General features: G+C 33.3%; 3 protein-coding genes across 5 annotated transcripts in view; 1 reads left to right on the top strand and 2 right to left on the bottom strand.

Annotated features, from left to right (window-relative positions):
- Nucleotides 1–561, bottom strand: part of LOC105112341 (uncharacterized) — a 4,358-nt gene extending 3,797 nt beyond the window's left edge. The window contains exons 1-2 of one of the 2 annotated variants that reach the window (XM_011008022.1): nucleotides 390–561; nucleotides 160–301 (exon numbers count right to left, since the gene is read on the bottom strand). In XM_011008022.1, coding sequence (XP_011006324.1) covers nucleotides 160–301; nucleotides 390–513 — 266 coding nt within the window. In that variant the 5' untranslated portion in view covers nucleotides 514–561. Of the gene's footprint in view, nucleotides 1–159; nucleotides 314–389 lie in introns of both variants that reach the window. The other variant, XM_011008021.1, reaches the window with a different exon arrangement.
- Nucleotides 562–743: 182 nt separating this feature from the next.
- LOC105112338 (serine hydroxymethyltransferase 7-like) lies at nucleotides 744–6,391 on the top strand. 2 transcript variants are annotated; one of them, XM_011008017.1, is made up of 4 exons: nucleotides 749–2,018; nucleotides 2,795–3,197; nucleotides 5,395–5,496; nucleotides 5,844–6,391. In XM_011008017.1, exons 1-4 carry the CDS (start codon nucleotides 1,083–1,085, stop codon nucleotides 6,059–6,061), a joined length of 1,659 nt encoding a protein of 552 aa, XP_011006319.1. In that variant the 5' UTR covers nucleotides 749–1,082; the 3' UTR covers nucleotides 6,062–6,391. The 2 variants fall into 2 exon arrangements, with proteins under 2 accessions (XP_011006320.1, XP_011006319.1); XM_011008018.1 differs by lacking the exons at nucleotides 5,395–5,496; nucleotides 5,844–6,391 and adding an exon at nucleotides 5,119–5,351 and having other exon boundaries at nucleotides 744–2,018.
- Nucleotides 6,392–7,620: 1,229 nt separating this feature from the next.
- On the bottom strand, nucleotides 7,621–9,849 carry LOC105112337 (uncharacterized). Its single transcript, XM_011008016.1, has 2 exons — nucleotides 8,624–9,849; nucleotides 7,621–8,494 (listed from the first exon to the last, which is right to left on the bottom strand). The coding sequence occupies exons 1-2, from the start codon at nucleotides 8,978–8,980 to the stop codon at nucleotides 7,883–7,885; spliced, it is 969 nt and encodes a 322-aa protein (XP_011006318.1). The 5' UTR covers nucleotides 8,981–9,849; the 3' UTR covers nucleotides 7,621–7,882.
- Nucleotides 9,850–15,008: the final 5,159 nt, after the last annotated feature.

Here is a 15,008-nt window from a genome sequence, read left to right as displayed (position 1 = left end):
ATATATATATATTTATATATATATATATAACAATATAATTGACTATCTACATAAATCAAAGAATGGAACTTTCAAATTCTGGCTCCAACCTAAAATCTTAATTTAATAATATAAAACAATGAACAAAAAAAGAAAAAAAGAGTAAACATAAAAAATTACCCAGCAGGAGTGGAATTTCGGGCATCAATGGTATTATAAATTCTTGATATTCGACGGGTCAGTGGCTTAGGCTTGGCGAGTTTTTTACGCAGGCCGAAAATCTCTTGAACCAAAGGCACATGTACCAGCACTAGCTTCCATGCTAAAAACCACCCTGATCATCAAATTTCCACCAGTCAAATCCTCAAATTACAGTCACCCACGAAACAACAAAGGAACAAAATACATACCAATAGAGATAAACGAAGTCACAAACAAGATTGCGAGAGCAGGACGTAAAATTAACAAGCTCAAATAATCCCAAAGAGAAGGAGAAGGAGAAGGTGAAGACGGGGAGAAGGAGGAGACCTCCATTCCATCGACACAAGCAAGCAACCACTTTAGACAGCTAAGTGTTTGATGGATTGATATGTAAGCAACATTAATGGGATCTGGCCCATAGGGAGACTGGACATTTGGGCCCAAACCATAATCGCTCTCTACATCAAGGTCGGTCAGAGTTTATTGAAAAATAAAAAATAAAAAAGACGCGCAGGTGTAACTGTCACTGAACCTGCCCTCAATTTAGTCCGCGTGAGCATAACACTTCCTCTCTCACCTAGAAGGAAGCTTCACTCTACCGGCTATTCCGGTCAATTCACAAACGTTCCCCTTTTCGGTCCAGGTTCATTTGCCCTTTACCATTTAACTACCCTAAAAAAATATTCTCGCTCACAATTTCTTTCCGAATTAGGGTTTGTTTCTGATTTTGATGGAAGCCTCTGTTGACACAAGAACACCAGCAAGAGTTCGTTACTTTCACTGTAATTTCTTCAGACGTTGTTGTTGTTGTCGCTGTTTCTGTTGTTTCTACTCCTTCCCTTGAAAAAAAATAGGACCAGAAAGCCCTAAAAAAAGCCTCCATTTTTGTTTGTTATTTTGTGATGGATTTAACACAAGCAGCACAATCAGGTCTCTCGCTTGGATTTCACTCAAGTCCAATTCCACTACAATTACTCGATCAAAAACAAGAAACCCGCATCGATAACGAGGAGAATCAAGTCGAAGATGAGCAATTTAGCATTTTGGGTCACCAAATGTGTATAAAGAGACCGAGAGATAACAGTTCTCAATCATCAGCGTCATCGTCGACGACAAATTCTTCCAAACGTGTTGCTATGGACCCTGGTTTGGAGTCTCGTCGGGCCATGGTTCGGGCATGGGGAAACCAGCCGCTTCCAATCGCAGATCCTGAGATTCATGAGATTATGGAGAAGGAGAAGCAAAGGCAGTTTAAAGGTATTGAATTGATTGCGTCTGAGAATTTTGTTTGCCGTGCTGTTATGGAAGCTCTTGGTAGTCATTTAACTAATAAATATTCTGAGGGATTGCCTGGTTCCAGATATTATACGGGAAATCAAAATATTGATCAAATTGAATTGATCTGTTGGAGTCGCGCCTTGGCAGCTTTTGGACTTGATTCTGATAAATGGGGTGTTAATGTGCAGCCATATTCCTGTACTTCAGCGAATTTTGCTGTTTACACTGGGCTTTTGTTGCCCGGGGATAGGATCATGGGGTTAGATTCGCCTTCTGGAGGACATTTGAGTCATGGGTATTATACACCGGGAGGGAAAAGGGTGTCGGCTTCTTCGATTTTTTTTGAGAGTTTGCCTTATAAAGTGAACCCACAAACTGGGTATATTGATTATGATAAGATGGAGGAGAAGGCTATGGATTTTAGACCTAAGATACTGATCTGTGGTGGGAGTTCCTATCCGAGGGAGTGGGATTATGCGAGGTTTAGACAAGTTGCTGACAGGATTGGTGCTGTTTTGATGTGTGATATGGCTCACATTAGCGGGCTTGTGGCAGCTAAGGTTTGGGATTTTGATTTTGCGTAACTTGTTTATTTACCATTTTTATTTCGAATCTATGGATATTGTTTTTGAATTTGGAGTTAGGGTACAAAGTTACCACCTAAAGGCAGGAGTGCTTGATTGATCAGCTTGTGCTTTTAGTATCATGAATTGCTTCTTGTTTAACAACTTCTAAATTCTTTTGCGCGCATGATATTGGGATGCATTTTGAAATATATGCTGTGATATAATACATGACATATCATTAACACATGGATACACGCCTCTCTCTTTATGTGGCCATTGTGTGGTAGAGCATATTTCAAATAATCTTTCTACATTGCTGGTTTGTGCTATTGAGAAGAAAATGTGACTGTTTTCTAACATTTTGCAAGAAGGTAATTGTGGGGAAAAGATGTGCATCTCCTTCTGTTCTGATTTTTTTGCGAAAGCTTAAATTGCAACGTGCAGAATCCTTTTCGGATTGGTCATTTTTTTTATGAAATGGAATTTTATAGCTTAGAATTGCCTGGTTTCTTATCTTCACCACTTGCCTACTGCTGTAAATACCTAAACTAAACATTAACATGTGTATTAGAATATAGAAGAACTAATGCGCATTAGGATTTGGATTTTAATATGGATTTATTTACTGAAAACATACTTTAGAAAAACCACTTCCTATTGAGTCCATATTTGCATTTAGCAGAACAAGTTTGTAGAACAGAAATTATACATTGATCTACAATTAGAACAATATTTTTTTTCCTTACTGTTGTTTTATCTGTCTTTCACAGGAATGTGTTAGTCCATTTGAATATTGTGATATTGTTACCTCTACAACTCACAAAAGTCTTCGAGGTCCTAGAGGGGGTATCATTTTTTATAGGAAAGGCCCAAAATCGAGGAAGCAGGGCATGCTTAGTCATGGTGATTGTAGCAGCCATTATGATTTTGAAGAAAAGATAAATTTTGCAGTCCATCCATCATTACAAGGGGGTCCTCACAATAATCACATTGCTGCTCTTGCCATAGCCTTAAAACAAGTGGCTACACCAGAGTACAAAGCATATATGCAACAGGTGAGGAAAAATGCTCAGGCATTAGCATCTGCTTTGTTGAGAAGAAAATGCAGATTGGTGACTGGCGGTACTGATAACCATTTGGTGCTGTGGGATCTAACAACTTGGGGCTTAGCAGGTAATATATTTCTGTCCTTGCACAATCTTCACAATAGTAGCTAGCTCAAGATTTAGTGTTTGCTTATGCATTGAATTATTACCAACTCTGCCCCTGCTTTGCTGTTATGCAGTTCAATCACTATGTTTTTCCTTTTACTTTACTAATTTTTAATGTCAATGGATTCTGTTTGGCGGGTATAAAGTATCATTTTTTACTTAATTAAAAATCATTTATTATGAAAATGAATAAAAATACACTCCTGTAACCACATTCTTAACCCTCTCCTTGAGGCAGCGATCACAATCAAGTTCTACGGTAGGTCTTTTTTGGAAAACCTTGGGAAAGGTACCCAATTCCACTCCCAAAAGGCAATCTATTCTTGTAAATTGTTATTTCAGGAACACAACAGAAAGACATTACTAATTTTTTAAAATGAATAAACTTAATCACTTAGACTAAGCTGGCAGTTAAACAAATAATTGTTACACATCTTAGGGCCTATAAGTTTTCCAAACTTCCCACTTATCTGAAACTCTTTGTAGCCTCTTTTGTTTGATTGTGAGAATGAACAAACAAAATTCATAATTTGCGAACCTCTTTGTAGCTTATTTTATTTGATTGTGAGAATAACCAAACAAAATTCATAGTTCGACCAGTTACACCGAAAAAATAAAGTAATTTCAATGGAAATTTAGACTTTTATGAGGCTTAGGTTGTTCATCTCACTATATTGTCTTTTGTACTTGTAATTTTTTCATTGATCAGCAATTTGTGTTAAGGGTGCATAGACTGGCATTACTTCCTAGGTGTTGTAATATTAAGTATTGGCTATAACCATACAATCAGCTCTAAATGGAAAAAAATTTAACATACCTTTGTGCTACACAATTCACCCTTGAAACTGGATGTTCAAAATTTACTTGATCCCTCCTTTCATCTACACATTTTCTTGCTGTAACCCCAACAGTAATAAGTTCTCGTTTCCACTTGTCCAGTCCATATTTGTTTGATGCACTGTTTCATAACGCTAAAACCTATTTTATGAGCATAGTGTGTGTAAAACAAAGAGGCACTAACCTCACAATGAGATTGCATACCATGCATGCTTTTGTTGGTGATCTGACATCATCTCATTCTATTGATATTCAAAATTGAAATGTTGTATGCTTGTATTTCTTAGGGTTATGTAGCATTGGAGTCCTAGATAGGATGAATTTTCTTAGTACATTGACTACTTCGAGTTTCAGTTTGATTCTCATGTGCAATTCTGCTTACTGCCTTGTCTTGTTAAAAAGATTCTGGTAGCCATTATCTAGAAAAATGACTACCTCTAGTATGTGCAGACTTCTGAGTTTGTCTTTGACCCGATATATCCGTGCGGAAGAGTGATTTATTATTTAATTGGAAAAGATATGAATCGCCAATGGTGGAAACGTTACTCAACTATACTTGTGTCACTGTTTAGATCATAAAATTGGGAAAGGAACACTTGAAATGGACAATAATCTCCTGTAGAATCCTATTGCTGCAACTACTGTCTGGAATATCCCTCTTCACTCTCCCTTCTAACTCTTTTTTTATATCAAAGGGGGGCTAATGGAGGCATTAGGATCAAGCCTTTTTTTTTCATTAATTACCATTTACCTTTCCAAGATAGCCTGATTCTTCTTGGGACCCATAGTTCCAGTTGGGACCCAGTGGATGATGGCAGAGCTCAAGTGCATGTATCATTTACCTGTCCAACGAAAGAAATCATTGGAGGGAAAAAGCTCCTGGTTATGGGCCTTCCAAAAAACTGCTCTAAACAGTTATATTCTCCCCAAATACTGCTCAAAGTAGCAGTCCTATTTGATTCCTGATTCAACTTTCTTTTTCTTTTTAAGTTCTTGTAGGGACATCATTTAATACTTAGCTTTATTGTGGTGCAATCTTCATGTAGAAATGGTAGCTTTTATAGTAACAAGGCTACAGTAGATGGAGACCTGGGTGGGGTGCTCATTCCAATTAAATAGCTTCAACTGTTTATGTAAATGTACATCCAATTTATCTCTGTGTACGTGACTTTTCTTCCTGGTTGCATATGCTTTATTTTTCTTCTAGTACACATAAGCAAGTGGATGTTTATGCATGCTGTTGACTGTATTTATAAAATTATCCATTCATGTGTGTATGTATGTTTCTTTTGTTATCCTACTGACCACATTCGTTCTTCCAGGCAAGTGTTATGAGAAGGTGTGTGAAATGTGCCAAATCACTCTAAATAAAAGTGCCATATTTGGTGACAATGGTGCTATCTGTCCTGGAGGAGTGAGAATCGGTAAGTTGTAATCTTGCCAAGCCAGTAATTTATCAATTTTCAATTAATTTGAAGACTTGTAGGGTTGTTAAGTTTAAAACTTCCAATCAAATTTCCTTAGTATTCTAGGTATACTTTTAAAGGCAGCACAAGATGATTATTTTGCAGCAGAAAGTATATGATATTGTTAGCTTGCAGAGTGGCCTCACAATGGATCTTGTTTGTTCCTAATCCTTCCAATTTCCTTGATTCCAAATTTGTCATTGTTTTGAATTCCTGCATCTAAATGTTAAGTTACTAACATGGTAATTTAAGGGCATTATGCTTTCTTCAATTTCCAAGTTTTTCATAATTTTAACCTCTTTCAGGTACTCCTGCTATGACATCAAGAGGTTGCTTAGAGGCTGATTTCGAGAAAATTGCTGACTTTCTTCTCAAGGCCTCTCATATAACGACTGTTGTGCAGAGGGAACATGGAAAAAAGGATTTTCTCAAAGGTCTTCATAACAATAAAGAAATTGTTGAGCTTCGAAACCGGGTTGAGATATTTGCTTCTCAGTTTGCCATGCCAGGATTTGACGTTTGAATATGTAATAGAGGGAACTTGCATGCATAGCTATAGATCTTTTTTCCTTGCCTTTTTCCACTTACTGCCCGCTTTCGCATTGTAACCCATCATTTCCCCCCCCCATATAGCTGGTGCTTTTCATTCGTCGTGTAAATTACAGATATAGTGAATCTCTAGAGTGTTGCTATACTATCCCAACCTTGTTTATTCCTGATTGTGGAAAGTTTTCGTTACGAGCCACTTAAAATTTGTCAAGGGTAAGCCAAGTTTCTTTATGCTTGATTGTTCAGAATCACGTAGCATTATCGTACTTGTGATTTAAACAGGATGGATGCCTGCTGTTTCAAATGAATCCTACGTGCAAAACGTGGAAATGGTATCTCGTTCTGGGTGAATGACTTTGCCTTTCTCCTTTAATGAACCCTAGTGCAGATTTAAATGGTGATGTGCTGCTCTGCTGGATGACATGTCTATTTCAATACTTGTTTGGTTGCTTGCGTTTCTTTCTCTGTCTGTTCAACTGTTTTTTTCTTTTATTTTAATCCTCTGTGAATTCTTCTGCTAGTCGTAACTTTGGTTTTCTGTTATGAGGATCTTATTTTTTACTCGCCGTTCACGAGAGGCAAGGTGGGGGGGCAACTGTGAGTTTCCATTTTTCTTCTAGCAGTGCTTGCGCTTGCTTGCTCTGTTAGTAAATTTTGTTCGAAGGATGGGGTGGAAGGAAGGGCATAAGTGGTTGTGATAATTGAAGGCCTGGTATCGTGGCTTAAAGGGTAATGATAATTCTCGGTATGCTGCCTCCTGCCCACAGCTTCGTTGGAACACAACTTTGCAGCCCAAAAGCTGCCTGCTTCTGGTGCAGCTAGCTTTATTTATTCATTTAGCTAGATTTTGTCGTCATGTTTTCTCCATTTCTCGATTATTTTATACTATAAGTTCACTCAGCCTTCTCATATATAACCCCTGAGGGGAGGCAAGGCATGAATTTCCGGCAAGGGACAAAAAGCATGAGATACGGGTAAGAACGAGAAAGTGACCCCCCCTCCATATCTTCTTGTGTATTTTATATAATTCCCTAGACCCCAGAAAAGGGCAGATAAATCGGCAACAGAGCATAAAGAGAGAGAGAGAGACCAGAAACGACATGTCAGGTGGAAAGAGTGTTGTGCCAAGAAGCTTTCATCATCAAACCCCCATTTCTTTCAAAGTGAGCCCGAATCAGACAAAAGCCTTCTTCCTAAATTAAAGCGAGACCCATGAATCCCCTGTTAAGCCCTAAGCCTCCCTTCTTTTTCATTCTCTTTTTTTCACCGATAGAATGATTAGTCATTCACGATAACAACTAGATTGCGCTTCTATGACTACGCAACTGGAACAAGAGGGAAAACCACTTGGGAGACTTTTCTTGCACAAAATAAAATAATGCTAACGAGGACTTTTTTTTTTTTTTTAAATCTCTCTCTCTCCCTCTCTCTCCCCTGTGAGAAAAATACAAGAAGCAGGGATGGATGTGAAAAAGCGCAACAAATTATTCCCTGCATGTTAACTATCCCTGAACTCCTCTGCCAGATCTTTTTCATGGATTCTTACTTTTATGCCATCTTTTCCTTTAACCAAAACCTACAGAATTATCATTGCAACCGTAATAAAACAAGAGATCCACATTGATGGAGGAAAATGGGAAATTAAAAGGAGAAAGGAGGGAAGGGTTAAGGGTACAACAACTCCAACAACTGCTTCGTCTACCTTGTATTCTTTTTATTATTTTTTTTCTTTTTTCAACCATTCTATTTCTCTCTCTTTCTCTTGAGCCTTGACTCCTTTTCCCCTCCTCTCTTCCTACCTGTGACTGCAAAAGTCCAAAAGCTTCTTCCTTCCTTCAACGATCTCATCAAAGAAATCATCAAGTTGCCCAACAATGTTTTCAGCTCCAGATCTCAACACCCCAAAACACCCTCTCAAGTTGTCCACTCTTTCTCTTATCCCCACCTCTGTTTCCCACTCTACAGCTCCTCCTTGTCCACACTTCCTCTCGAGCTCCCCTCTCAGCTCCTCCATGGCCATCTTTGATCTCCTGAACTCGTAGAGCAGAATCCCTGGCCTCCCATTTATCTGGTTTATCTCTGCCGCTACTCTCTGCTGCAATCTCCCTGTTGAGATCAAGAAAGCTGATCCAAAAAACAAGCACCCTTCATACCCTCCTCGCAGAAAACTTGATTCTGGCCAGCAATACACTAGTCCATAGAGCAGGATCATCAATAGCAAAGAGCTTACGTTTCTCATTGCATACAAAACCCCACGAAAACCATTGAATCCGTTGAGTTTGGATTCAATAGAAATCTTCTCATCAAACCTCAAAGATAGTGGTTGGATTCTTGTTTCCATCAAAGCTCTATTCTCTTCTTCTAATCCCACTGCTTCTCTTCTACACCCGGAGATTGCCCTTGTAACCTGTTACAAGAATTCAATTTTTATTTTTATTTTTGTAAAGAACCATACCTTTTGATTCTAAGTTACATATATTTATAGAAATGAATCAAGAAATGAGACAAAGTTATGGTGTTTTTTTTCTTTTTGAACCTGGCGAGATAGCTGGGGGCTAAGATGGCGATGGTTTTCAAGAGAAGAAGTGATATTGAATCCAGCAGAGTAGTAATTTTCGATCCCAGATAAGCCTGATTTAAGGACATGGCATGCCTCCCATAGCTTAGAACTCTCGTCCATGTATTCATCAAGCCACTTATCCCCAACAGGCAAATGGAGTTTTTGGACAAGCAAGGTCAGCTGAGAGTGAAAAGATCTTAATAAAGAGAGAACCCTTTGAAGGAATTGAATCGACATGAAGTTGTTAGAGAGATAGACACGTTCAAGATCATCGATCCCTCTGGTTAGAAAAGAGTAGAAACCATTGAGAGAATTCGCAGAGGAAGGATCCATTGTAGTAGTTCAAGAGGAGAAACTAACTAATCAGGAGAGGACCAGTGATCACTCACTCGCTATAGCACAACTCTCTCTACAAGGCTAAAAAAGAACAGTGATGGGATGGTTACATAAGAGTAGTTGGAGGAGGAGGAGGGTGTGTGTTTGTGAGAGGAGAGAAAAGGTTATAGAGATGAGGGGGTATTTAAGTCGAGAGAATTGAAGGGAAGCATAAGAGAGAAAGAATGGAAGGGAGGGAATATATTAGAAGCTCAGGTTTCCAAGGATGAAAAGGATTGTTGGGAGCAATGATGGGTGTTTCCTACAGAGGGGAAAGGATGATTGGTAATATGCCATTTTCATTGTTTAATGGGCAGAAAGGAAGAGAAAGGAGAAAAAAGACTTGAAGGATTCGCAAATAAATAAAGAAGAAGAAGCAGAGGAATTTTTACCATAATTGAAAAGCTTCGAAAAAAGCCTATAAGACATGATTTCTTTCATAAGCTCCCTTCCAATTTCTTCCTTTTGTGTTATGTCCTGCCCTCCTCCCTCCCATTAAATTAATTATACTTGTGGGTGAGAGAGGGAGAGAGGGGCAGGCAAGCTGTGATGCTTATTTTATATATATATCTGTACATAGTTGGCAGTGTTGCATGATGATAGAGTGAGGCTTTTTTATTGGGTTGTAGAAAGTTTGACTGGGTTGTTGACCGAGATTCTGCTTCCGCAGCTCGGAGTTCCTTCCTTCGATCCATCCATTTTACACACGAGAGGGTCTCTGCTTTCGGTTCGAGTGCCTCTTCTTCCTCGAGCAACTGACTCAGCCCCTCTATTCTATTGAGATTTGTGGGTTTGATTCGTCCTAGATTTATTTTCTTTCTTGAAAAGGAGGGAATGGAATGATGTGGTTCTTTGTATGTGTGTTCCGTAACCTCCTACTATGCAAAAAAAAACCAGTCTTTTTAGGACTCCTCTTACCTTATTTTATATCTCCTTTTCCCCTATCGGGACAAATCAGAGGGTCATTCTTCCTTCTTTTCATTCTCTCTCTCTCTCTCTCTCTCTTAATACGTGGACGTTTAATTTTTTAAAATTTTAAAATTAATAATCATGTAATTTTCTATTAATTTTAAGATTTATAATACTTAAACTAATAATTTTTTAAAAATAAATTTAAAATTTAATGAGTAGAAAACATTGTTCTTATAACAACATGAAGTCAATCCAGCCATTCGTTTGGTAGAGCTTCACGACCCCTTCAAACGGCGGATCTTGAAAAGGGGATTTTGTGACATTTTTTTTTCTTCCTGATTCTTTCATTATGCTATGTATGATCTTTGGCTAAATGGGCTTCTCATGATGAGTTGATCAACGGCTATAGAATGTTTAAAGGTGGGGGGGTATTTCCTCCTTTATTCTCTCATCGTATATATTGCCTCATTTAATCTCAATCCTTTCTCTTATATATATATATATATATATATATATATATTAGGCAGCGGATGGGGACCATGAAATCTTATTTATATGGAGTTATGTTACATTTCAAGAAATTTGCTTGGGAGGGTGCTCGTGGGTTTTCGGAGAAAGGGAAGATCTTAAGAGGATGTTGGTCTTTAGAGATTTCATTGGAATGAGAGGAGGAACTAATGTCTAGGGACCATTATTTATGGTCATTGATTTGGGCGCCCATTCTCTTCGACCATAATCATCCACGATGTATTACCATTAACACTATTTATTATTATTATTATTATTATTATTATTCTATATTCTAAAAGGAAAATCTGTTTTCATGTAGAAATAATATAATTGTAAATTTTGCTTTTTGTTTTTTTTACTATTGCTGTGGTACTTTAGAGGTGAAAAAAATTTATTTTCAGGATTTTTTAATGAATTTTTTTCATTTTTTTCTCTCTTTATACTTGTCTTTTTTTATTTATTACCATTTTTTTAGTTTTCTCTTTTTTTTCTTTACACTTTTTTGAACAAATATATTTTATTTTTATTTATTACCATTTGAATATTTATTACTTTACACTTCATCTATTTATATATTTTCTTTCATATCTTTATTCTTTTATAATTTCTTTAATTTTTTTCTTTACTTTTTTTTTTGGAGAAATTAGTATATAATGACTAAGGAAATAATATTTCACAATAGTAATTGCAATATTGTTTCTTTTTCTACCAAGTTAAAAAATAGTTCGATATTTTATATATTTTGATTAATATATTTGATCTTTATCATTTTTTTATTATAAGTAAGTATTGACTTTTTAATTAATGGCTATGTATTTTATTCGATGTCAAAAAATATGTTAATAATATCTAAATATTAATTATTTTATGTTAGAAAAAAAATTGTTTGACTTGCAGCGAAACGAGTTGAATAGATAAGTTAACACTTTATTTTATTAGCACATATGGTTCTTAAAGTATTTAATTAAATACATGCATATAATTTTTGATTTATAATTATATATATTAAAAAAAAAACATTTGAAAAGCTTGCATAGTTATATGTTTTTTATTTTGTTAAAAGAACATTATTCGACCTGTGGTAAAGTGGTAAAGTTCAGATCAAATAGCTAGTACATATGTTAAAAGAAAATGATGTTTTTATTAATGTAGTGATGGCAAATTGTAATTTTCAAGTTAAAAAAACAAGTTTTTTTTATGTATTTTTTCAATTTTATACTTGATATTTTTATCATTTTATACTTGATCTATTTATCATTATTTTTTTATATTCATTTTTTTTGTAATAATGTTTTGGTTTTCCCTTTTTTTTCTTTACAGTTGTTCTTGAAAAAAAATTATTTTTTTTCACCGCAACTCTGATTTATTTATACCATTCTCCATGTTCTTTTCTTTATTTTTATTCTTTTATAATTTTTTCTTTACATTTTTATTTTAAAAAATCATAGACAAAGACTAAGAAAATAGTATTTTATTGTAGCAATTGCAATATTATTTTACTCTTTAACCATGTTAAAAATTAGTTTGAGATCTTGCATGTTTTTATTAATACATATAATTTTTATTATATATTAACATTAATTTTTTAATTTATAGTTATATTTTTTACTTGATATTAAAAAACACGTTAATAATATCTACATATTAATTGTTTTTACATTAGAAAGATAAATTTTTTTTACATAAAAAAATAAAAAGAAAGGAAAGTTTTTAGCTAAAAAAGATCAAATATTTACATATGTATTTATCTTTTATTTTTTACAATGAAAATCAACTCTCTCTCTCTCTTTTATCTTTAGTTTTGATTAGTATTAACAATTTTTTCTATAATTTATTAGTTTATAAGTTTTTTAATTTATGTTATAAAACACAAACGTCATCTTTTTATTTTTTAATTAAAATTCTTTATAATACTAAAAATAATATCCACAATGCATGGATTTTACATTGCAAATTGACTTGAAATTCTACAGACAATTTGTGTTTATATACTTTTCCTTACGAATTAACAAACGAATAATTGTGGTAGTCTTAATTTTTGTGGTTGTTGGTGCGGTTCGGCTCAACTCTAATATTTCAATTTCTCTATTTCAAAGAGAACATGTTATTTTATTTTTTTTAATCAAATAATTGAGTTCAAATCCGGCAACGTTTCTTTAATAAAACCGTCGTTTTTTGGGACAAAATAAAAATAAAAATAAAAATAAAAATAAAAATAAAATCATGCCTTCATCGTGAACAAGCCTCTTTCACGAATCTATTTAGTGATCCTACATCAAAGCTAAATCTGACAAGATGCATGCAAATACTCAACTGAAGACGTGCTCCAGGAAAACACAGTAATTAAAGAATATGTTCATACAATTACGCTAATAATATTAATATCAAATTCCAAGTAAAATCTTTTGTTATATTTTTATTTGAGTTAATTTTATCTTTATAAAATGACCAAGTTTACATTCTATCATTTAACCTCTTTTTTTTTTTTGAATTAACTAGATTAGTCATTAACATGACTTAATATTATACTAAAATGATCCCTAGCTTTATGAACATAACAGCTATATGCAAAATACATGATAAATATATATAAAAAAATTAAAAATTCGCACAAGACTAAACTTCTCTTCCTCTTTGAAACCTTCCTCTCCTCTCATTCTCTCTTTCTTTCTTTAGTAACCTGCTCTATACAGCAAGTCGACTTATTTTTTTTAATATATAAAAAAGATGTTAAGTGAATATAAATGTTCTAAAAAATATATGATATTTAAATCATTATTGACTCGATTAAATTTAATAAAATTAGATAATTTAATAGCATAAATAAAAAAAATACCATGATTGTAAATCTAGTGAAAAAATTTAAAATAAAAAAGATACAAGAAAACCTCGACTTGATCCCACATGGACTACTAGACTAGCATGCCAAATTACAACTTGATCATGATATCGAGGTAACTATATCAAAATCAAATTGAATTAAATCATATCAAACAACTCAATATCAAAGAGAAAATTAAAAAAAAAACTAAAAAGAAACAAATAAGACAAACTATATTAACCTATTATGACCTTGTGAATATTAATATAAGAATGAGATAACCTCATTAAAAAAAAATACAATAAAAGCATGAAGACTAATACCCAATCAATCAAAAATTGAATGATAAATTAAAATAAAAAAATCAATTTTAAAAAATTTATATTTTGAAGGATCTTATTTGATAACAAAGAAAAAAAATTAAATAAGAATGCAATAACCCAATAAAAAGTTAAGATGTAAAACATTCAAAGCTTAATTTCTAGAAAACAAAACATTAAAAGATGAAATTGAACAAAAAAAATATAATCCAAAAAAGATAAAAAAATCAATTCGAGTCCATCCAAGTTAACATGTAAAATCTGCCACATGGTTAAGATATCGAAATAACTACGTCAAAATCAAATAGAATAAAATTATGAAGATTAATTATCAAACAATCCAAAGTTAAAAGGTGAGTTAATCTAGATCATTTTCAAAATCAGTGAAAAATCTGATGGAAAAAAAAATAAAAAAATAGAGCTCAATCTCCAATTAAATAAATGATAAAGAATGAAACTAAAAAGTTATAAGTTTAAATAAAAAAACCGAGCGAATCTTTTAAATCTAAGTTAATCTCTCAAATTCATAACCTGTGAAATACTATACCTGAATTCAATCAAAAAGCTCAATTCCTAACCAATATAATGTTGAATGATGAAATTAAAAAAAATCAATTTAAAAATCTACCAAACTAAAAAAAATAGTAACTAAAAAAAATAAAAATCAAATCTGATAGGAAACTAAAAAAATTGAAGGAGGATGACACCGCAAAAAACATTTCATTTTAAAATTATCTTAAATAAAATAAATAGTAATTAAAAGAATAAGGATTGCATCTAATATATGAGAAAAATTAAAGAAGAATAAAATTAAAAAAATATAATTTTATAAATTATTTAATATAAACAAAAAATAATAAAAAAACATGGATCAATTTTGAAGGAAAAAAAATTTAAAAGGTTGTTTTAAAATTTTAAAAGGTTAAATCAAGGTGAATAGAAAAAAAAAAACAAAGAAGCCACAAGAGACCCCTTTGGCCACAAAAGTTGCCACCTCATAAAAAAGTTGCTAAGATGATTCAAATATTGGTGTAGAAACTAGCATTTGATTGCTGAATAGTATTACACATGTCATCTTAAACGTGTTAGAACCCGCCTACACATGAACGTGACATATATTTTTTTTGTAATAATATTTATATTTATTAAACTATCAAATAACCCCCAAGTAAATATAATTATAACAAAAAAAACATAATAAAAAGATTTTGGATGATAACTAAATAATTTTTTTTTTAATTTTAAGGGTAATTAAACTATTTTTCTGTGTTTAAAAAAATTAAAAGATAAAAAAACCTCTTTACACAAGTTTAATATTTTTTGCTATTAAAGTAATTAAATCATTCTAAAATGTAAAAATAAAATAAAATAAAATAAAATGATAAGATTTTTTTTCTAAATATATTTAGAAACGATCAATAAA

Source organism: Populus euphratica, unplaced genomic scaffold (genome assembly GCF_000495115.2).
Source record: "Populus euphratica unplaced genomic scaffold, PopEup_1.0 scaffold333.1, whole genome shotgun sequence".
Classification (NCBI taxonomy): Eukaryota; Viridiplantae; Streptophyta; class Magnoliopsida; order Malpighiales; family Salicaceae; genus Populus; species Populus euphratica.
Note: the sequence above shows the minus strand (reverse complement) of the source record. Positions and strands in the feature narration are given on the sequence as shown.

What these genes read in the sequence shown, in the direction of transcription:
- LOC105112338 (XM_011008017.1), top strand. Translation starts at nt 1,083, where the DNA reads ATGGATTTAACACAAGCAGCACAATCAGGTCTCTCGCTTGGATTTCAC. An exon ending in AACAACTTGGGGCTTAGCAG is followed by an intron (nt 3,198 to 5,394) that starts GTAATATATTTC and finishes TCGTTCTTCCAG; the next exon opens with GCAAGTGTTATGAGAAGGTG. An exon ending in TCCTGGAGGAGTGAGAATCG is followed by an intron (nt 5,497 to 5,843) that starts GTAAGTTGTAAT and finishes AACCTCTTTCAG; the next exon opens with GTACTCCTGCTATGACATCA.
- LOC105112337 (XM_011008016.1), bottom strand. Translation starts at nt 8,980, where the DNA reads ATGGATCCTTCCTCTGCGAATTCTCTCAATGGTTTCTACTCTTTTCTA. An exon ending in GCCCCCAGCTATCTCGCCAG is followed by an intron (nt 8,495 to 8,623) that starts GTTCAAAAAGAA and finishes TTCTTGTAACAG; the next exon opens with GTTACAAGGGCAATCTCCGG.